Source organism: Gigantopelta aegis, chromosome 8, assembly GCF_016097555.1.
Source record: "Gigantopelta aegis isolate Gae_Host chromosome 8, Gae_host_genome, whole genome shotgun sequence".
Taxonomy (NCBI): Eukaryota; Metazoa; Mollusca; class Gastropoda; order Neomphalida; family Peltospiridae; genus Gigantopelta; species Gigantopelta aegis.
This window is the reverse complement of record NC_054706.1, coordinates 15,362,432-15,387,536: the sequence shown is the minus strand read 5'-3', so window position 1 is coordinate 15,387,536 and position 25,105 is coordinate 15,362,432. Positions and strand designations below refer to the sequence as shown.

General features: G+C 35.8%; 1 protein-coding gene across 1 annotated transcript in view; it reads right to left on the bottom strand.

Moving 5' to 3' along the window:
- The window catches only part of LOC121379502 (sushi, von Willebrand factor type A, EGF and pentraxin domain-containing protein 1-like), a 48,664-nt gene that overhangs the window by 23,035 nt on the left and 524 nt on the right, over nt 1–25,105 (bottom strand). Inside the window, exons 2-6 of the mRNA XM_041508146.1 lie at nt 23,287–23,517; nt 15,584–15,784; nt 11,319–11,519; nt 7,046–7,254; nt 5,707–5,932 (exon numbers count right to left, since the gene is read on the bottom strand). Of these exons, the coding sequence (XP_041364080.1) occupies nt 5,707–5,932; nt 7,046–7,254; nt 11,319–11,519; nt 15,584–15,784; nt 23,287–23,517 (1,068 nt within the window). The remainder of the gene's footprint in view (nt 1–5,706; nt 5,933–7,045; nt 7,255–11,318; nt 11,520–15,583; nt 15,785–23,286; nt 23,518–25,105) is intronic.

Sequence of the window (25,105 nt, the reverse complement as noted above, 5' to 3'; positions counted from 1 at the left end):
TTTTAGGTCAGTTTGTTTAACAATTTTGTAAGACGTTTTGTCAGAAATGCCCAACAATTGCGTCTTTTTTGTTAGAAATACCCAACAATTGCCTCTTGTGTGTGACCTTGACGTTTGACCTGATAATCTATGACCTACAAAGTAATATGTGCATTAGTTAGTTTGCGTAGTTTGAAGTTCTTAAGTTAGAAGTTTTAGGTCAATTAAGTAAACGGTCCCATAAGAAATACATTGACAACTGATTCTTTCTATTCATTGTGACCTTGACATTTGTCCTGGTGACCCCAAAAGCAAAATATAGATTGGTGATGCATAGTAGAAGTTTTAGGTCGGTTTGTTTAACAATTTTTGTAAGACGTTTTGTGAGAAAAGCCCAACAGTTGCATCTTTTTTGTTAGAAATGCCCAATAATTGCCCTTTTTTTTAATGTGACCTTGACCTTTGACCTGATAATCTATGACTCACAAAGTAATATGTGCATTAGTTAGTTTGCGTAGTTTGAAGTTCTTACGTTAGAAGTTTTAGGTCAATTAAGTAAACGGTCCTATAAGAAATACATTGACAATTGATTCTTTCTATTCATTGTGACCTTGACATTTGACCTGGTGACCCCAAAAGCAAAATATAGATTGGTGATGCATAGTAGAAGTTTTAGGTTGGTTTGTTTAACAATTTTTGTAAGACGTTTTGTGAGAAAAGCCCAACAGTTGTCTTTTTTGTTAGAAATGCCCAATAATTGCCTTTTTTAATGTGACCTTGACCTTTGACCTGATAATCTATGACTCACAAAGTAATATGTGCATTAGTTAGTTTGCGTAGTTTGAAGTTCTTAAGTTAGAAGTTTAAGGTCAATTAAGTAAACGGTCCCATAAGAAATACATTGACAATTGATTTTTTTTATTCATTGTGACCTTGACATTTGTCCTGGTGACCCCAGAAGCAAAATATAGATTGGTGATGCATAGTAGAAGTTTTAGGTCGGTTTATTTAACAATTTTTGTAAGACGCTTTGTGAGAAAAGCCCAACAGTTGAGTCTTTTTTCTCAGAAATGCCCAATAATTGCCCTTTTTTTAAATGTGACCTTGACCTTTGACCTGATAATCTATGACCTACAAAGTAATATGTGCATTAGTTAGTTTGCATAGTTTGAAGTTCTTAAGTTAGAAGTTTAAGGTCAATTAAGTAAACGGTCCCATAAGAAATACATTGACAATTGATTCTTTCTATTCATTGTGACCTTGACATTTGACCTGGTGACCCCAAAAGCAAAATATAGATTGGTGATGCATAGTAGAAGTTTTAGGTCAGTTTGTTTAACAATTTGTAAGAAGTTTTGTCAGAAATACCCAACAATTGCGTCTTTTTTGTTAGAAATACCCAACAATTGCCTCTTTTGTATGTGACCTTGACATTTGACCTGATAATCTATGACCTACAAAGTAATATGTGCATTAGTTAGTTTGGTAGTTTGAAGTTCTTAAGTTAGAAGTTTTAGGTCAATTAAGTGAACGGTCCTATAAGAAATACATTGACAATTGATTCTTTCTATTCATTGTGACCTGGTGACCCCAAAAGCAAAATATAGATTGGTGATGCATAGTAGAAGTTTTAGGTCGGTTTGTTTAACAATTTTTGTAAGACGTTTTGTGAGAAAAGCCCAACAGTTGCGTCTTTTTTGTTAGAAATGCCCAATAATTGCCCCTTTTTTAATGTGACCTTGACCTTTGACCTGATAATCTATGACCTACAAAGTAATATGTGCATTAGTTAGTTTGCGTAGTTTGAAGTTCTTACGTTAGAAGTTTAAGGTCAATTAAGTAAACGGTCCCATAAGAAATACATTGACAATTGATTCTTTCTATTCATTGTGACCTTGACATTTGACATGGTGTCCCCAAAAACAAAATATAGATTGGTGATGCATAGTAGAAGTTTTAGGTCAGTTTGTTTAACAATTTTTTAAAGACATTTTGTGAGAAATGCCCAACAGTTGCGTCACTTTTGTTAGAAATGCCCAATAATTGCCCTTTTTTAATGTGACCTTGTCCTCTGACCTGATAATCTATGACCTACAAAGTAATATGTGCATTAGTTAGTTTACCTAGTTTGAAGTTCATAAAATGTTTGAAGAAATTTCTTAAATGATTTAGTATGTAATCCAATGGAAACTACCGTTTTCGTTATTAACTATGTACATGACCTTTGACCTCAGGACCTTAATATTAATCAGATGCATTCTTGTTGTATAACAGACAAAGGATTATAATAACACTATTCAATGATTTTGGTAAAAGTAAACCTGCTTCAATTTCACCTTTCTGGCAGTTACCCAATTTGCAGTGGTTACCATGGTAACAGATTTTAAAAATTATAAACATTATATTAATTTAAAGGACATTTAATATTCTTAAGGTGTGTGTAATTTGAGGAATAATTAACAAAAAATGTAGGAATAGTAACACTTTTACAACTGTAGTTAATGCCGAAAATTATGATGAAACAAAATTGATAGTACTAATCATTTCATGTCATTTTTTATCAAATAAAGGTGTTTTCTAGGGGGAAAATCCATTAAAAACATAAATATAGTTAATAAATAAAGATATAGTCTTATATTACAAGAACTTTATTAACTTAAAATTATTTTTTGATTAAGTAGTATCAAAGAACAAATCTTTTTAACTTTGTACTTGTTGCCATAGTAACATAAATAAAATAATTTATTTTTAAATATTGTAGTAAAGTAGCCAGTCCATTATAGAATATGTGTGTATATTTTCATTTCAATATGCCAAAAATTAAGAGAGATATCATTAAAAATGTATGATAGGTCAAATTCTTGAAATGTTTTAAAAACAATGCAGCCTGATAAGGGTTCAGAGCTAGCCCTGCAACAAACCTGTATTGCACTATAGTTGATATTATTTATTATTATGTAACATTTAGTGAAATATCTTTAAAATATCAGTGAAATAAAAGTGTTATCAGTCACTCGGTGATGATAACATATTTTAGAGTAAAAATGTCACCATTTAACTATAAAATGTGTTATCATCACTGTTGAAAGTGTTATCTTCACTGTAAGAAAGCTAGAACTATTTGGTAAATTGCCAAAAGTTATATAATAAGTAGAAAATTTCATGTTTTTTGTCAAATATGATTTATATCTCATCTCATGAAGTTTGCAATCAGATCACACACTACACACAAGTGCGACTCGTGAGATATGATTGCAAACTTCATTCGATGAGATATAAATCATATTTGACAAAAAACATAAAATATCCTCTATATATTTATATTTCTTTTTCAAATGAAAGCAGAAAGAATAAATATTTTAATGAACTCTTTATTAATTACAGCTGACATGTTAAATAATTTAGTTCATATTTTTCTTCAAGTAAATCGGCATGCTTCAGGATTCTTAGTGTATATATAGTAGTTATTAACTGTGTTTCAGGGGTGAGGGGTGTGTGGCTTATTTACAAATAAGGATCTGTTTTCTTACAGTGATTGGAAAAGGTGGTGCTTTTACAAACACATCAACCTATTTCTGATAAAATGTGTTACAAGAAAACAATAACATACAATTTGTAATATGCAAAACTGTCCTACGGTTCATATTGAGTTCATAAATAGATACACCACCCTACTAAAATTCCTACACATGCACCTGCATTGAGAATACAAAGAATACAATAAAATAGATTTAAGCCATAAAGCTCATAGTTCATGATTTTATGATAAAGATAAGCTTTAAACCTTTCCATGTCCTGGATCTACTGAAACCACTGGGTAATTGTATAAACTAATAAATGATGAATGGTGGTGTTGATACAGAATATATCTGGATAAGCTTTGGCATAGAATTTACAGCATTTGTTTGATGTGTTCCACAATAGCACATTGCCTTGCTCATGTGCAAAATCTCAGTGAGCCTTTGATCCTACAGTGGTAAAGTGTTTGCCTGATGTGCCGTCAGTGAGCCAATATATATATATTGGCTATTTCTCATTCCAGCAATTATACCACAACAGCTATATTTAGGGCAAGAAATAAGTGGTATCACCTAAAAAAATGCAACACAAATATCATGGTTTGCTAGTCAAATGCATTTTTGTGTATCAAGAATTGCAATGTAATTTGTAATTGTAATTAAAAATATATATTATTGTGAAAATGTGCAATGCATTCAAGCATGGACTAAATTCAGTGCCGGGGACTATAGTTTAGAATGCAATTAAATTGTCAAAATTATGAAAGAGGCACACGAGGTCAGAGGTCTCATATCCCATAAATATTTGGCATACCGAAGAGTTCCGAATACCCGACTCGGGACGCTTTGGCCGATAATAATTTATTCGATTGGCAAATCACATTCATTAATACTATTCAGCATTAACCCATGGTTTTATTATCTTTTTTTTTTTTTTTTTTAAATTAATAAATTAAATAGTTTCACTGTGTTTCATTGGTAATGTGGTGAATGAAAATCTGTTCAATTTCAACAATTTATTCATGTAAAAATTATTATTATTGAATTTTAGTTATGTTATTCATGCCGGATGTAGTACTAAATTTGTATACATATTTCTCTGCAGTTTATCTTATGAAATCCTTTAAATAAAATTTAGTTTTGTATGAAAAAACTAAATTACGATGGATGGCCAAAAACGAGGTGAAAATGCGAGAAGGGCTGATCACGTGATTTCCTGTTGGTTTGAGGATAGCAGCCTCATGTTCAGTCAGCAAACATTTCACTAACATTCGTGAACTATTTGACTGGTTCCTGACTTTGCAATTTGGTTTACCGTGAAGCGCATAAACCAGTTTAGCGGAAATGTTTTTGCTAGGTCTGGCTAAACTCAGCCCAGAAAGTGAAAGTGGAAAGCCAGCGATGTGTTTTGGGGAAATACGCTCACGACTAATCTGATTTGCTTATGTTCAGCTGGCCGTCTTTTTGCTAAACATAATTTGACTAGTTCCCGAAGTGGTCAGTTGGTTTAACTTGCCCCTGACTTCACTTGTATCCTATCCTATGACATTACTTGAATGGTGGGTGTGGGAAATGCCTAGCTAGGGATCAGTCTCATGGACGTGGCACACTTACTGGTCGTAAAATTGCGAACGCCCAAGAGTTTGTGAATATAGTGGACAAACTTAATATTTTTTAAATATTACATGTAAATATTATCTACTTTTTTTATTGGTTTGTAAACAACCTTTTTTTTTCCTTCTTTTTTCTTCTTTTTTTTTTTTGAGGTGGGTGGTGGGGTTAATATATATAATTTAAGAAGTAAAAAATGGATCTTCTTGTACCACTTCATAAACAATACCTCCACCGAGCTACAATTAAAATACTTGCATTATTAATCGTTTTTTATTCTAGATTCGCTATATTCACAATACACATCATGCTTAGTGCTTGGATTTGTTGCAGCTCTATTGCACATATTGACTTGCACAAAAGTTATGTTTGATTATCAAACAATTATACATATACTAGATAAAGGTGGTAAATCACAAATTGGTGCATTTGTATATACATCAAATCACTATTAGATATAAAATAAACTTCTTGAAAAATGCTATAAAAAATGTGTGGTTTGCTATACAATTTTTATAAATTAATTATTTCGTTATTAACTAATGCCCTTCAGAAGTCAGTTTTAGTATTATGCTTGCTATATGAAGTGACAACTTACGACACTTAGGACTTCCCGATACTGTTACCAGTTGAAATCTAGTATCACACGATGACCCTTTCTTCAGGAAGCCTTCACCTCCACTTGCATTTATTGATCCACAAGATGTATGCGTAGTGTATTTGAAAATATTTTGGTAGTACTTATCAATATCCTCAGCACAAGTAGCCATATTACCAGTATCTCCATCAAAATCCAAAACTTCCAGTACTAAAGTTGAGTTAAGCTGACAAAAAAAGACAGTTATGTAATGGAAAATACATGTGTCAAGTGTGAATTCATGAAAAATAAAGTAAATCAACAAATTATGTTGCAAAATTAATAAATTTAAATGAATAATTCATTTTAGAGCTATAACACAAAATACCAAATTAGTGATTGTGATACTTTTGGAATGTTTTCGTGGAAATCGTTGTTATATTAAAAAAACATTTTTGGATATACAAAAAACCACTATAGGTTCAAATTAGAACCTAACTGGAAATAAACACTATTTTATGTTACGCCTAATACAATCCGAACATCCAAGGTGTTTATTATCTTTGAAAGTAGCAGGCTGTTTGTGAAAAATAGGCGCTAATATTTACTAAGCAGTGTAGTGGGTATAACTGAAAACTATAAAACATAGGTGGTGGTGGCATCATCAACTATAATAACCACAGAAAATGGGACACCTTGCTGTCACCTACTAATGAACACTTTGAACATATATTACCGTCTGACTTCATCAAGGTGAAACAATAAAATTACACAAATTTAATATTTATATACTCACCTTATAAAATGTATTGGAGGTCTGGATAGAGGAGACATTGAAAGAATAATAAACCCTGAAGGCTTTCCAACATAAGTCACCCAGAGTGTTGTCAGCAGCAACTACTTGTTGCACCAGATTGTTATGTTCTGAGACACACGGATCATTTAATATTTATATACTCACCTTATAAAATGTATTGGAGGTCTGGATAGAGGAGACATTGAAAGAATAATAAACCCTGACTCACATCAGAGTAGCTTAATAACCCTGAAGGCTTTCCAACATAAGTCACCCAGAGTGTTGTCAGCAGCAACTACTTGTTGCACCAGATTGTTATGTTCTGAGACACACGGATCATTTAATATTTTATATACTCACCTTATAAAATGCGCTAATATTTACTAAGCAGTGTATAGGGTATAACTGAAAACTATAAACCCTAGGAAGGGTTTCATCGACATAAGTAACCCAGAAAATTGACACCTTGCTGTCAACTACTAATGTACTTTGAACATATATTACCGTCTGACTTGATCAAGGTGAAACAATAAAATTACACAAATTTAATATTTATATACTCACCTTATAAAATGTATTGGAGGTCTGGATAGAGGAGACATTGAAAGAATAATAAACCCTGAAGGCTTTCCGACATAAGTCACCCAGAGTGTTGTCAGCAGCAACTACTTGTTGCACCAGATTGTTATGTTCTGAGACACACGCATCATTTAATATTTGTTTACTGCCATACACCACATTAATTACAAATGTGTAAATAGATTCCTTATACTCTGAAAGAAAAAAAGAAAATTTATATTTTATATATTTTTTAAAACCAACTAAAATTGGAACTGAAACATGCATCAAGAGTGTTAGCTTGTAATAAATCATATAATTTTTTAGTTAAGTTTAACTTATATTTATGCTTACTATGTATACTGTAAAACATGAAATTAATGCGCAAGAGAAACTAATGTGAAAAATGTGTGAAGGCATCTGACGCATTCATTTTACAATGCATTTATGTTTGTAAAATACTGGTAACGTAAGCAAAGTAAATAAAACAAAGAACCTGAAAACGGTGAACAAATGGGTGTTTTATTTAATTTTAAATGTCAAACACAACAGGAAAACACCTTCAATTAAACAGAAATCACACAAAAGTATTTCATGCAGTCATTGTCTTATAACACGTCAAACAGACCTGATTTTATCTAGCCACGCTTGATACAGTCTGTGTCTTTCTTAACTGACTCAAAACAATTCACAATCCAGCGGGAATGAATTGGTTTTAGGACACTAATCCTCAAGTCAATGTGCAAGTCTTTGTTGCTTTTCAGATTACTACCCACTTGATCGCCATACCAGTTTGTGAACTGTTGTTTTAATGCAACTTTGTAATCACCATTGACCGAAAGATCCATCGGCTGAAGTTCTGACAACATGAGAATGGCTCATTGTAAAACTTGCCTTGCATTCACAGCTAATTATCAACAGAGCCATCTCTGAAAACATCTGGCTCATAGCCGAGTTGAACTCATAGACAGGTTGCCGCGATCATTATGCAAGCTCAATGAAAAAAACTAAACATTTAGCCTCCTCTATAGCTGTAACAGAGTTAACTCATAGACTGGTTACCGTGATCATCAACCAAGCTAATTGAAAAAAAAAGTTGACTTACGGTCTACGCATTAATTAATACACGCATTTCTGGCTGTGTTGAGATGACGCATTATTTTATACACGCATTAATTTCATGTTTTACAGTATCCAATTAGGGTTCAAGTATGCTATTCCGGGCTGTCTGTGCAGGACAGAAGTTAATGGTTAGTTATTAATGAGAGAAAGTCAGTGTAGCTGTCTTACACAGGTTTACCCAAAACCCACTCACTCCATGTATTCCAGCAAAAAAGTTAAAGATTAACTTTATTTATAATAGAGTAAAGTTAAAACCAATCAATCTTTTGCCAAGATGTAAGTCTTGACATATATAGTTTTCAGTTTAGGTTTGTTTTGGTTAATGATACCACAACAGCATTGATTTATTAATCATCATCTGTTGGATTCAAACATTTCATAATTCTGACAATTAGTCTTTGAGGAAACCCCCTACATTTCTCCATTAGCAGCAAGAGATCTTTTATATGCATTTTCCATGACCGTTAATATATCAGTTACGGAGCACTGGTTGGGATGGGAGAAAAAACATCAGAGAAAGGGTCCACCAAGGGGTTTGATCCAAGCACCACATGGAACTGAGCTAGATCACACCACTTACTATGCCACCAAGGTAACATCAGTGTTTCGGCAAGAAAGAAATTTTTGGGTATAGTGCTATGGAATTGAATGCAACCAGTCAACAGGGGGCATTGGGGAAAGAAAATGGGTTACATTTAGTGTTAGGGTTAAGAAAATCATACAGTAATGATAAGAGTAATTAATTTTCTCAAAAGGTTAACTGAAAAATTTAATTAGAAAACAAATTTGGGTATGGTGCCATACCTGTTTTACCCTATAGTACGTACATCTTTTCACTTAATAAATACAACAAGTAATATAACACATGAAAACAAAATCGCAATATAAGTTAATATTTTCATGTATCAAAATTCACAAAAGACAATCATACTAGTGACAAGAAGTTAAAATGAACACTGCATCTAGAGTGGGGTAGCTCATTCGCTGTGCCAGTGGTAATGAAAACTCTCTTGCAATTAATTGATAATGGAATGGCTCACTTGCAGGCATCTCACTACTTGTCTCATTAATATGCCATCATTCAGCCATGGAAGGGCTAGCCACAGTCCAGAATGCTCAGGTAGCATAGTTATAAGATTGCAAAGAAATGTATACCTTCCCAACCCTAATCAAACATGCAGTTTTCAGGCCAGTACCCTGCTTAGTCAGCAAAAAAAAAAAAAAAAAGGTTTTAAAAAGTAAAATAATCTTGGATATTTTTTTGCATTTACCACATGCTTTCTTCCGGCAACCAAACAAGGTGTGAGTAAAAGGCTGATGTAAAAGCAATTTGCAAAGCTTTACCCATGTCTGTAACAGCCCTCTACATTGTGACCAATTTGGTTGCATATAACTGTCAATTTGTTTCATTTGCCGACTTTAGCTCATTTGCTTGAGTGCTCGTTTGAGGTGCTTGCATTGTAGGATTGAACCACCTTGGTGGATCCATTCAGCTGACTGGCTTTTTTTCTCATTCCAACCAGTGCACCACAACTGGACAAATGCCATGGTATGTGCTTTCCTGTCTGTGAGAAAGTACATATAAAGATCCATTGCTGCATTTGGAAAAATGTAGCAGGTTTCCTTTGATGACTACCAAGTCAGAATTACCAAATATTTGACATCCAATAGCTGATGATTAATTAATCAATGTGCTCCAATGGTGTCGTTAAACACAAAATTTCAGCTCAAATAAATTTTCTTATCTCCTAAGTTCAAGAGCCATAACTCAGCCATTGTCATGAAAGTAAAACTGTACAAAATTTCAGCATAATATTTTGAAGCATATTGGGGGATATAAAACATCTAGAAAACAAATTTCCATATCTCTTAAGTTCAAGGGCTATAACTCTGTCAGAAATGGGTAAATTGACATGACAATCAAACTTGATCTGTAATAGTATATACATGTAATAAAGCTATACACAAAATGTCTCAATATTTCAAGATATGGTGGAAAAAACATCCAGAAAACTATAGGTGGGACAGACGGACAGACAGACACGGAAGAGATGAAACCTATAGTCTACTTCGGTTGGATCGGTAGGGAACTAATAAATATGCATGAAAAACATATCAGCATTCATAGGGCTGGCCATATCCTAACAATTTAAATTGCCCGCCGGCAAGTAACTCTCAAATTTCACTTATCTACAAAAACAATTAACTCGTCCCAAAATGTAAGCAGTTTAAATCAAAATTAAACTGTATGTTTCAAACAATTTCACATCACACAAAGCACTTGTAAGCCCTGTATTACTGAATATGTTTATTTCCTTTAATTTATGAATGTAAAAAAAAAAATTAAAAAATTAATTGCCATCAGTATTAAGTAAAATTGGTGGACATTGGATTTCTGGACATTTAATTTTCACAATTTTTAGGGGGAGTTTACACTCGGTTTTTGCTTAGAAATTCCAGTGTTTGGTGATCTCGACATGAGTCCCGACACACAGACTCAGTCGGAGACTGCTTTGATCCCGTTACAAATTTTCCTACATGTGCACCTACTCACTGTTCTGTGACATTTAGTCAATTAAATGTTACCTGCATGTATATTTAATACATCAATTTAACTGGGAAACAAATGCGAAAACTTGCAGTTGGACAACCTAATTCCGTAATACGAAACACTACTACATTAGTGAAAAACCGACCGTGCGGTAGGAATTCCCTGACCTCGTTTTATGTCACACGTGTGTTGCGCGAGCTCACATAGATAAAGTGAAAACTAACTTTACAAAGAGTCTACTTATCCATTTTAGTAACATGCTGGATCATAACATTCTAAACAGGTTTTTCTCGATTCTTCAACGTTTTCAGCAATTTACTTCACAGACACCGACATAAAACGAATAAATGCCTAATTTCTTAAATGCCTTCAAAATGGAGGGGCGCTTGCTGCAGACTATGGAATTACAAAAATTGCAAATGTACAAAAGGGACTTCATGTTTGGAAATTTTGGCTGCCCGACAGACGACTGAATTGTAAATTTTGCTCATCCGAGCAACTTTTTACTCATCTGGGGCAAGCAGATGAGTACTTTTGGCCAGCCCTACATTCATGCAAAGAGAGAAAAAGGTTATTCAAAACATGATGTGAAAAAGGACAACTGACCAATACAGTCGATGAGAGGCAAAGCCGGAGTCCACATGTTTTCTCCCGTACACTGATACTGAAGTGATGTGTTCCCATCAGAGAATGCAAACCCGGGTTTACAGGTCACTGTGGTGCTATCAACAGTCCCATCAGCATTATGTGTATGGCTCACATCAGCATTGGTGAGGCTGTTCTGAATTTGTTCAAAACACTTTGTTGCTGAAAGGAAAGGCAGAGATATTAACTATTAATATCATTATACTACAGTCAAACCTCTCAAAACTGGACCCTCTATAAACCAGAATCCCATCAAAACCGGATGTTTGTTATGGTCCTTTTTTAAATATCTGTACAGAAGAGAACCTCTCTAAATAGGATACCTGTTAAAACCAGACTTTTTACTTGGTCCCTAGGGTGTATACCGTATTTGACCGGAAATTAGCCCATGTCTTTGAATAAGCCCCCCTCCATTTTGATAGCATTTAAGAAATTAGGCCCTCATTCGTAAATAAGCCCACCCCCAACTTCGTCACCTTATAAATAACACAAAACTGTAAGTTTGCTCAAAGTTCATTTAAAAGGTCATACCTCCTGCAAATAATTAAACACACAAATGTAACACAATATTTTACCACCAGTGAGATTTAGTAGTCTAACAGTAACAGTGTGTAACATTGTTTTCAATTTCATGCCTGCAGTATTTCTTTGAAGTACCCAAACCCAAGTCTGAACTAAAACCAATGTCTATTTTTACCACCACACTGTGTCCGCAGTTAATGCTAATTAGGCAAATACCTTATTTCTGATTGGCTAAGAACAATGGCCTAGATTGACAATTCTTTGTAGTGTAAGCTGGCTGCCTGTCCAGAAACGTGTGTATACACTATTGAGTTTGTTGTTTTAAGTCTTCTCAGCATTAAATTTTGAATGTAAATAAACAGCACTGGTAAGTAATTGTAACATAGAAGGTGCGTTTCTGTTAATTTTGAACCACCTTGGTGGATCCATTCAGCTGACTGGCTTTTTTTCTCATTCCAACCAGTGCACCACAACTGGACAAATGCCATGGTATGTGCTTTCCTGTCTGTGAGAAAGTACATATAAAGATCCCTTGCTGCATTAGGAAAAATGTAGCAGGTTTCCTTTGATGACTACCAAGTCAGAATTACCAAATATTTGACATCCAATAGCTGATGATTAATTAATCAATGAACTCCAATGGTGTCGTTAAACACAAAATTTCAGCTCAAATATACTACTCAAAAGAATTTAAGGGTCAAAAATTTATAACCAAATAAGTTTCAGAGTGTATTAGATTGATGATGTAAACTACACCAAATTTTTTATTTATTGTTCCATATTTACAAAAAACCACAAATAAACGTCACTGTATACAAGAAAGTCACATGACATGCTGTCAAAGTTGAAGGTTGTCAAACATGGATTTTACACATTAGAACATTCGTTTAATAGAGTGTGAATCCACCCCTGGCGCGAATACACTCGACACATCGTTGTCTCATGCTGTTGATCAGACGTCTGAAGAACTCTTGGGGAATGGCCTGCCACTCTGCCATAAGATGTTGACCCAGATCATGAAGGTTGGCCGGAGGGGCATGGTTATCCCGAACTCTCCTGCCTAATTCGTCCCAGGCGTGCTCTATTGGGGCCAAGTCAGGCGAATATGCTGGCCAATCCATCCTGGCGATACCTTGTTGTCTGAGAAAGTCCGTTACCACCCTGGCACGGTGGGGTCTGGCATTGTCATCCTGCAGAACTGCCCCGCCGCCAATCTGCTGAAGGCCTGGGAGAACCAACAGCCGGATAATCTCATTCAGATAGCGGATTCCATTCAGATTGCCATCCACCACATAGAGGGGGGGTCCTGTGGTGGATAGAGATGCCGCCCCACACCATGACGCTGCCACCACCGAACCGGTGACGTTGTCTAACGTTATCGTCAGCGAAGCGCTCCCCAGGACGTCTGTAGAGACGAACCCGACCGTCGTTGAACTGGAGACTAAACCTGGACTCATCAGTGAACATCACTCGACCCCACTGAACACGTTGCCACCGCAGATGAAGTGTGCACCAGTGACGTCTGGCCGTTCTGTGACGTGGTAGGAGTGGTGGTCGAACAGCCTGGCGACGGCAGCGTAGATTATTGGCTCTCAGACAATTGCGTATGGTTTGATCAGACACTCGAGTTCCAGTCGCAGTCTGCAGATTGTCACGTAATCGGCGTGCAGTGGTTGTGCGTTGACGTAGAGCCATATTGGTGATGTAGCGGTCCTCTCTATTTGTAGTGCTTCGGGGTCTTCCCGAACGTGGACAATTTCGAACAGAATTCGTTGCTTGGTACCGTTGCCACAGTCGGCCAACGACACTCTGACTGACACCAAGTCTCAGAGCAACATTTCTTTGCGTATTGCCATCCTGAAGCCAAGCAATAGCCCTTCCTCGATCTTCGATAGTCAGTTGACGTCGTTCCATTGTCGAATTTGGAGTGTGCACCGTACACGAACGCAAGCTCCAATTATACGGAAATTCAGCATTGGGAACATGGAATACACATGCAAAGCGTGCAAATGAAGCGCTTTGTGAAAAAGCAAGTTATGGGCACTTAGCAGACCTTTCGCTTTCGCCCTAATTTATGTGCAAATGTAAGCATGTTTTCGCCATTAGAACTAGTCGACAGTGTCAATGACAGTGGATTTTAATTCATTTATGGGTTGCTTAGACCCACTTTCGTCAAAATGGAACAATACCATGCGTGACATTATTGTCTAGCTAATATAATTGACATTCAGAAAATAATGTCGAAAATATCGTCTGACCCTTAAATTCTTTTGAGTAGTGTAAATTTTCTTATCTCCTAAGTTCAAGAGCCATAACTCAGCCATTGTCATGAAAGTAAAACTGTACAAAATTTCAGCGTAATATTTTGAAGCATATTGGGGGATATAAAACATCTAGAAAACAAATTTCCATATCTCTTAAGTTCAAGGGCTATAACTCTGTCAGAAATGGGTAACTTGACATGACAATCAAACTTGATCTGTAATAGTATATACATGTAATAAAGCTATACACAAAATGTCTCAATATTTCAAGATATGGTGGAAAAAACATCCAGAAAACTATAGGTGGGACAGACGGACAGACAGACACGGAAGAGATGAAACCTATAGTCTACTTCGGTTGGATCGGTAGGGAACTAATAAATATGCATGAAAAACATATCAGCATTCATAGGGCTGGCCATATCCTAACAATTTAAATTGCCCGCCGGCAAGTAACTCTCAAATTTCACTTATCTACAAAAAAAATTAACTTGTCCCAAAATGTAAGCAGTTTAAATCAAAATTAAACTGTATGTTTCAAACAATTTCACATCACACAAAGCAATTGTAAGCCCTGTATTACTGAATATGTTTATTTCCTTTAATTTGTGAATGTAAAAAAAATTTAAAAAAATTAATTGCCATCAGCATTAAGTAAAATTGGTGGACATTGGATTTCTGGACATTTAATTTTCACAATTTTTAGGGGGAGTATACACTCGGTTTTTGCTTAGAAATTCCAGTGTTTGGTGATCTCGACGTGAGTCCCGACACACAGACTCAGTCGGAGACTGCTTTGATCCCGTTACAAATTTTCCTACATGTGCACCTACTCACTGTTCTGTGACATTTAGTCAATTAAATGTTACCTGCATGTATATTTAATACATCAATTTAACTGGGAAACAAATGCGAAAACTTGCAGTTGGACAACCTAATTCCGTAATACGAAATGCTACTACATTAGTGAAAAACCGACTGTGCGGTGGGAATTCCCTGACCTCGTTTTATGTCACACGTGTGTTGCGCGAGCTCACATAGATAAAGTGAAAACTAACTTTACAAAGAGTCTACTTATCCATTTTAGTAACATGCTGGATCGTAACGTTCTAAACAGGTTTTTCTCGATTCTTCAACGTTTTTAGCAATTTACTTCACAGACACCGACATAAAACGAATAAATGCCTAATTTCTTCAATGCCTTCAAAATGGAGGGGCGCTTGCTGCAGACTATGGAATTACAAAAATTGCAAATGTACAAAAGGGACTTCATGTTTGGAAATTTTGGCTGCCCGACAGACGACTGAATTGTAAATTTTGCTCATCCGAGCAACTTTTTACTCATCTGGGGCGAGCAGATGAGTACATTTGGCCAGCCCTACATTCATGCAAAGAGAGAAAAAGGTTATTCAAAACATGATGTGAAAAAGGACAACTGACCAATACAGTCGATGAGAGGCAGAGCCGGAGTCCACATGTTCTCTCCTGTACACTGATACTGAAGTGATGTGTTCCCATCAGAGAATGCAAACCCAGGTTTACAGGTCACTGTGGTGCTATTAACAGTCCCATCAGCATTATGTGTATAGCTCACATCAGCATTGGTGAGGCTGTTCAGAATTTGTTCAAAACACTTTGTTGCTGAAAGGAAAGGCAGAGATATTAATTATTAATATCATTATACTACAGTCAAACCTCTCAAAACTGGACCCTCTATAAACCAGAATCCCATCAAAACCGGATGTTTGTTATGGTCCTTTTTTAAATATCTGTACAGAAGAGAACCTCTCTAAATAGGATACCTGTTAAAACCAGACTTTTTACTTGGTCCCTAGGGTGTATATTAAATTTTAGCCCATGTCTTTGAATAAGCCCCCCTCCATTTTGATAGCATTTAAGAAATTAGGCCCTCATTCGTAAATAAGCCCACCCCCAACTTCGTCACCTTATAAATAACACAAAACTGTAAGTTTGCTCAAAGTTCATTTAAAAGGTCATACCTCCTGCAAATAATTAAACACACAAATGTAACACAATATTTGACCACCAGTGAGATTTAGTAGTCTAACAGTAACAGTGTGTAACATTGTTTTCAATTTCATGCCTGCAGTATTTCTTTGAAGTACCAAACCCAAGTCTGAACTAAAACCAATGTCTATTTTTACCACCAAGGACTGTGTCCGCAGTTAATGCTAATTAGGCAAATACCTTATTCTGATTGGCTAAGAACAATGGCCTAGATTGACAATTCTTTGTAGTGTAAGCTGGCTGCCTGTCAGAAACGTGTGTATACACTATTGAGTTTGTTGTTTTAAGTCTTCTCAGCATTAAATTTTGAATGTAAATAAACAGCACTGGTAAGTAATTGTAACATAGAAGGTGCGTTTCTGTTAATTAAATACTAGTAAAAAAAAAAAATTGTAATTAATAAACTATTATTTATTAATAACAAATGGAACACTAATTAATAGATGTGCTACTGGACGTTTTTCATTTTCTTCCTAGTTCATTTAATTATTATTTATTTTAATTATTAGTTTTTTTGTGGGTTTTTTCAACAAAACTGGCCCCTTGTCTGGGAATAAGCCCACCCCATGCTAAGCTTACAATGAGTTGTCTTGGCCCCCTGGGCTAATTTCCGGTCAAATACGGTATTATTATTTTAGCATTTTGAGTGATATGAATATGGCACTGAACATTACACTAACATGAATAATTACTTAACAAAATCCAATAAAAAATACAGCAAACAAGATGAAGACTAATGTGGTATATTTACTTACCATAACTGACATACTTAAAATTTAAGAATATTGGTAATTAAGCATTAAAGTCAACAGTTGGTAAAGTAACAAAAGAATGAAGGAAATGAAGGAAGAAAATGCTTTATTTAATGACACACTCAACACATTTTATTTATGGTTATAGACCACACAAATATTGATAGAGGAAACCTGCTGTCACCACTTCATGGGCTACTCTTTTCGATTAGCAGCAAGGAATCTTTTATGTGCACCATTCCACAGACAGGATAGTACATACCATGGCCTTTGTTACACCAGTTATGGAGCACTAGCTGGAACAAGAAATAGCCCAATGGGCCCACCAACAGGAATCGATCCTAGATTGATCGCACATCAGGCGAGCGCTGTACCATGGAACTACATCCCGACCCAAAAGAATACGGTCTGATCCAGACTAAGAGGAAACTATCCCCTTTTATCTACCACAGCCATGTTCACTCAGTAGCATACACATCAATGCTGAGAATACAGAGGTCTAAGAATACGGTCTGATCCAGGGTAAGAGGAAACTATCCCCTCTTATCTACCACAACCATGTTCACTCAGTAGCATACACATCAGTGCACAGAATACAGAGGTCTAAGAATACGATCTGATCCAGGGTAAGAGGAAACTATCCCCTCTTATCTACTACAACCATGTTCACTCAGTAGCATACACAGCAATGCACAGAATACAGAGGTCTAAGAATACGGTCTGATCCAGGGTAAGAGGAAACTATCCCCTCTTATCTACCACAACCATGTTCACTCAGTAGCATACACAGCAATGCACAGAATACAGAGGTCTAAGAATACGGTCTGATCCAGGGTAAGAGGAAACTATCCCCTCTTATCTACCACAACCATGTTCACTCAGTAGCATACACAGCAATGCACAGAATACAGAGGTCTAAGAATACGGTCTGATCCAGGGTAAGAGGAAACTATCCCCTCTTATCTACCACAACCATGTTCACTCAGTAGCATACACATCAATGCACAGAATACAGAGGTCTAAGAATACGATCTGATCCAGGGTAAGAGGAAACTATCCCCTCTTATCTACCACAACCATGTTCACTCAGTAGCATACACAGCAATGCACAGAATACAGAGGTCTAAGAATACGGTCTGATCCAGGGTAAGAGGAAACTATCCCCTCTTATCTACCACAGCCATGTTCACTCAGTAGCATACACAGCAATGCACAGAATACAGAGGTCTAAGAATAAGGTCTGACCCAGAGTAAGAGGAAACTATCCCCTCTTATCTACCACAACCATGTTCACTCAGTAGCATACACAGCAATGCACAGAATACAGAGGTCTAAGAATACGGTCTGATCCAGGGTAAGAGGAAACTATCCCCTCTTATCTACCACAACCATGTTCACTCAGTAGCATACACAGCAATGCACAGAATACAGAGGTCTAAGAATACGGTCTGATCCAGGGTAAGAGGAAACTATCCCCTCTTATCTACCACAACCATGTTCACTCAGTAGCATACACAGCAATGCACAGAATACAGAGGTCTAAGAATACGATCTGATCCAGGGTAAGAGGAAATTATCCCCTTATCTACCACAGCCATGTTCACTCAGTAGCATACACAGCAATGCACAGAATACAGAGGTCTAAGAATTCGGTCTGATCCAGGGTAAGAGGAAACTATCCCCTCTTATCTACCACAACCATGTTCACTCAGTAGCATACACAGCAATGCACAGAATACAGAGGTCTAAGAATACGATCTGATCCAGGGTAAGAGGAAACTATCCCCTTATCTACCACAGCCATGTTCACTCAGTAGCATACACAGCAATGCACAGAATACAGAGGTCTAAGAATAAGGTCTGACCCAGAGTAAGAGGAAACTATCCCCTCTTATCTACCACAACCATGTTCACTCAGTAGCATACACAGCAATGCACAGAATACAGAGGTCTAAGAATAAGGTCTGATCCAGGGTAAGAGGAAACTATCCCCTCTTATCTACCACAACCATGTTCACTCAGTAGCATACACAGCAATGCACAGAATACAGAGGTCTAAGAATACGATCTGATCCAGGGTAAGAGGAAACTATCCCCTCTTATCTACCACAGCCATGTTCACTCAGTAGCATACACAGCAATGCACAGAATACAGAGGTCTAAGAATTCGGTCTGATCCAGGGTAAGAGGAAACTATCCCCTCTTATCTACCACAACCATGTTCACTCAGTAGCATACACAGCAATGCACAGAATACAGAGGTCTAAGAATACGATCTGATCCAGGGTAAGAGGAAACTATCCCCTTATCTACCACAGCCATGTTCACTCAGTAGCATACACAGCAATGCACAGAATACAGAGGTCTAAGAATTCGGTCTGATCCAGGGTAAGAGGAAACTATCCCCTCTTATCTACCACAGCCATGTTCACTCAGTAGCATACACATCAATGCACAGAAGTCTAAGAATACGGTCTGATCCAGGGTAAGAGGAAACTATCCCCTCTTATCTACCACAGCCATGTTCACTCAGTAGCATACACATCAATGCACAGAATACAGAGGTCTAAGAATACGGTCTGATCCAAGGTAAGAGGAAACTATCCCCTCTTATCTACCACAACCATGTTCACTCAGTAGCATACACAGCAATGCACAGAATACAGAGGTCTAAGACTTATTTATTTCAAACAATAATGTACATACATCATTATTATGCACATGCTGTCCCTTTCAAAATAAGTCTCCACCAGAAAATATGCATTTAATTTGTCCCACGGTGTCTTATTTTATTGTTTGACTGTAGTATAATGATATTAATAGTTAATATCACTGCTTTCAGAAGCAATGCTGGAAGTCTTCAATGATTATGCAACTAAGTTCTGCCTTCACATTATAATGGATGGCTGGAATGTCATCAAATCTCTTTCCTTTCAGTTTCATTTAAATTTTGAAAAAAAACAAAAACAAATGGGACGAAATCAGGTGAATACGGAGACTCTGGTATCACAGGAATGTTTGGGGCTTTTTTTCCATTAGAAGACAGGTATGACAGTGTTTGTGAAATAAATGCCAAGACAATGTTGATTATGTTTTTTTAATGTTGGAGGTATTGACCATCAGGAAATTTTACCTCATAGTAAAACAATTAACAAAGCCATTTAATAAAAAAAAGGCCTTAATTCAAATGAAGGATAAAGTTAGGAGAGACGACTGAGCTGTAGGAAAATGGTAATTGCTTTCTGCACCATGACAACACTCCTTCACATACTGCTCACATTTTTATGATACCATGCCCTCTATATTCACCAAATCTTGCCATTTACGATTTTAAAAATTTTTGCTTTCACTTTACAAAAGTATTTTTTAAAAGCTGAAAGAAAAGCAATTTGATGAAATTCCAACCATCCATAATACATGGGAAGGCATAACAGTTGAAGACTTCCAAAAGTGGCAGGGTTGGGACAGGTGTATATCATCTGAGGGAGACTACTTTGAAAGGGACAACACATAATAATGATGTATGTACATTATTCTTTGAAATGTTTAATAACAGTAAAGGTAGTACTAAACCAAATAACTTCCGGCTGGGTAAAAGTTCGAGGTGCACCCAACTTTTAATAGAGAAGTGAACACCACAAGTCCTGTGATTGGTTATAAATGTGAGTGTGTTGGTTGTAAAAAAAATTAGTTTCATCTGGGCTAAAAATGTATGCAATTTTATTTCATCTAGTATCACTGTGTCAAGTAGCCTTGTGCTTGGAACATGTATGGGGTACCTGTAAAAAAAAGTACTCAAATTTTGTGCGGAACTAGGGTAGTCATAGACGCTACCCATTATCTCAGAACTGAGCAGCTTGACACCCACTTTTTTGTGATTCACTTTAAGGGTGAGGGTTGGTAGTATTTATATCCGTGGCATCTATGTCGATTGATACGTTGCAGGTAGGAGTTTTAGCCACATATGTTACTATTGTCATCTATGGGATTTGATTTGGTAGTATACACCCTATAGCACATATTCAGTGCATAATAAAAAAACATTATGATTTTGTGATTTTATTTAATTAAACTATACTGGTTGATTAATTAGCCGTCACTGGACCACACAAGTTCACAATGACCTTGACCGTGACACTAATCACTGTACATGGCTCTGAATGGAGTTTGAATCAAAGTTAGCACTGAGGAAAAGTTGGTTTTGGCCTATAATTCATACTGCAAATATTTCAATAATTTCTTTTTACATGGTATTTGACTTGCCATATACAACTGCTCTTAAATATGGTGTTATATATAGGCAACCTGAATTAAGAGTTTAATACCAATTTATTTTTATATTAAAAATAACATGTGTCAATAGTGGGTTAATGTCTTTAGTTTCCATTAACATAGTTAAGTTTTCATGTATGAAATTCTGAAAACTCAAATTTGTAAAGAACTTGATTTTTATTGTCATTTTGACATATTTATAGGATGCTAAGTTATATTTTAGACAAATTTGTAGTTTTATGCAAAATTTTAAATAAATTTAAAGAAAAACTTCACCAAAGACATAATTAAATTTGTTGTCACTATTGTGCCTTCTGTTCTTAGTTATACATAACAATAAGCTTGTTGAACATACCTTTAGGTCTCCAGATCAAATATTTTTTTAAATAATCACTTAGTTTGCTCTCATGAAGACCATTTTAGGTTTATACTGGATTCAGGACCAATTTTTTAAAGATTTGATTATCTGCCTTGGAGTAAGTTGATAATTTAGTTTATTGTTAAAGCTGTATTACCCAATGTTACTAGCTAAATAAAATGCTGGATTACTGATTGTAGGAATACATCCAATATACATATTGTACTGATCTGGATTAGAAAATAATGCAATAAAATAGATGTTCGGGTAATTATGTCATTTAAAAATAGTTTTTTTCAGTAATTAATCAAAAATAAATGTGTGAAAGCTGGATGATAATTCCAGATATCACAAATATTAAAAGCTCCAACTACAGTAGGCTACAAATAAAATATAGTCAGGAATATGGGTGGCTCACAATGGTTTTGATGGTTCATTATGAAAATCAGCATGGCCGATGGATTTGAAATCCCACCTGGTAACTTGAAGATGGCCACACCCTGCATACAGGATTTCCTCCCAACACTAATGTCCAGGACATTAAGTTATTACTTCATACAGGTACAGTCATGTTTGTTTCTTTCCTCAGACAGTGTATTTTTTTAATACTGATATTTCTTTGATGTACCTGTTCAGGTCTCCTAATCTAGGGGCCAGTCAAGTGCATGTGTTTTAATGGAATACTTTAAAGGGGTAGAGGTACTCTGACTATCTTTGTTGTCTCTACATATATACCTGAGTACACACACCCAACTGACAGTAAATATCTTCAGGAGTTTTATTTTAAAACATTTTGTTGTTTAATATGACATATTGCATTTGTACAAAACTGTATACAATATATATGCCTTATGAGGTGTACATTATATTAGGTTGCACTGTAGAAACAACAGTTTCAGTGAGGCTGTCACTTTATGTCAGAATACACCAGATCCTGGTTGTCATAAAAACACATAGCTGGACACTTTTTGAAAAATGTATGTTATCAGTATAGGTAGTACTAAACCAAATAACTTCCGGCTGGGTCAAAGTTCGAGGTGCACCCAACTTTTAATAGAGAAGTGAACACCACAAGTCCTGTGATTGGTTATAAATGTGAGTGTGTTGGTTGTAAAAAAAAATAGTTTCATCTGGGCTAAAAATGTATGAAATTTATTTCATCTAGTACCACTGTGTCAAGTAGCTTTGTGCTTGGAACATGTATGGGGTACCTGTACTCAAATTTTGTGCGGAACTAGGGTAGTCATAGACGCTACCCGTTATCTCAGAAATGAGCAGCTTGACACCCACTTTTTTTGTGATTCACTTTAAGGGTGAGGGTTGGTAGTATTTATATCTATGTCGATTGATACGTTGCAGGTAGGAGTTTTAGCCACATATGTTACTATTGTCGTCTATGGGATTTGATTTGGTAGTATACACCCTATAGTCTCTGTTTAAAACCACAAGTGTAAAATCTCAATGTTTCGTCAACTAAATGTTGACATAGTCTGGAGAAAACTAAACATAAAACCAGGAGTTCAGCATTTAAAACCAGCAGGATAAAAACAGTTCAAGTGAAACACCAGAGTTAAAAGATTAATCACATCTCAAGATAAGCTGACTGGGAGAACTGACAAAATAAGGATATAAAAACAGTTAAATAATAAATGCAAAATTTCATAACTTTTTGATCAGACCTCATATAACGTGTTTTACTTATAGTTATGTAGTTTAAATATACTCAAACATACCAGCAATTTCCACTTGAAAAGCACATGAACTTGTCATGTTCATATCATTGGTGGAGGACACCCGGTAGTTCTTTGTCTGTCCATAAGTAGAGAAGTTCACCATCACTGATGGGATGTTACTCAGACGGCTGTTAGACGTAATATGCTGGGTAAGATTTACTTCCCTTGATACTGTATCATTGATGCTGAGCTTCAGGGAATCAGGGCAAGTAAGATTTGGAAATTCTCGATCTGCAACAAAGGAAAGGAATATTTGTTTAATGACACCTCATCACATTTTGAACTACGGCTATTTGGTTTCTAACATATCATAATTTTGACACTTGGTCAAGACAAAAAACCCACTGCTGCCATACAGGCAGCTACTATAAAAAAGCACCAATGGATCATTTATATGCATTTTAACACATATAGGACAGTACAAACCATGGACTTTGATGTACCTGTTTTGATAGGAAAACTCCATAATTCCATCAAGATTAATTGATAGAGTGACCTATCACACTTCACTCTACCACTGACCTACATCCCTCTTAGGGTCCTGCAAAACTTTGTATATTTGTTTCAATTCGATATCGTCACGAAGCATTGATTTAATTAGTTTTTTGTGGATTTGCAATTTTGAATGCTGTACGTGGTATACTGACAACTGAACAAACAAACAAACTATCTGGCCGATGAATAAACAATCAGTACACAGCCTACAAAGTATAAAAGCAAATTTTCTACAGGACCACGAATTTAATGATATAAGAGCAGGTCTATTTATTATTCCTCAGGATTCAAAATGATATGGAATATGGTAAATCAGAACAACTGGCAGCGCATTATCAATATTATTCTGCAAACAATTGACACATTAAGTCCACTAAGCTTTCCTACTTTTAGATATATCATGCGACTATATGTTTAAAAAATAAAACATTGAAGCTTGCCACATAATTGAATAGTGAATCAATAACGTTGGTGAACAATGAACAATGCTTGACATTTTAAAAACTTTTTACCAATTGTTTTTGAGCTACGCTGGTCGTAAGTATTTCTAGACTTCAAAAGTCAGCTAATAACAGCAATATACAGTAGTTCAACTGTTCAACCCATGCATGTACTAGAATGTTGGTTTTTTTAATGTAGGGCACTGTATTATTTAATTTCTTGCTGACTAGCTGAAATGTGTCAGTATGCACATTGATAATTACTTAGATTGAAAGATGATAGTGATCATTTAATAAGATAACACTAATTTTGAATCATATTTTTCAAATTGAAACAAGTATGGAGAGCAACTCTTGTACTTAAAATACTTATACCAGCACATCGTTGTTTATGATCATCGCCTGAAAACAAATCATGAATGAATAGTAATTTTCTCTTTAATTTGAAACACTATGCTAGTCACTTCCAATTAAATCTCATTGAAATCATGTTAATTTTCATAGATGCATCCGATGCATAGAATATTTATATCTTGTTTCCAATTTCCCTTCCTCAGATGAATATTCCTACACAAACTGCATCCGATACGACATTTGATTATTCACATTTGAAATTCAATTAATTTGAAATTGAGATTTGCAGGGCACTGATCCCATTCCCAATCAACAACAGGGACAACTACTTGAGCATATGCACAGTATAAAGCTGTATCCTAACCAGAAGTGACCATAACGAAAGTCTTCGTTTTAAAAGTGTTATCAACAGTTGAAACCGTCAAGTAAAAGTTGTTTGATTAGTTAATATATGGATGTCGCTCGTATCGCGTAATTTTTTTTAGAAACAATTGCTATTGGTATTGTGTCGCGCGCTCGGCTACATGAAT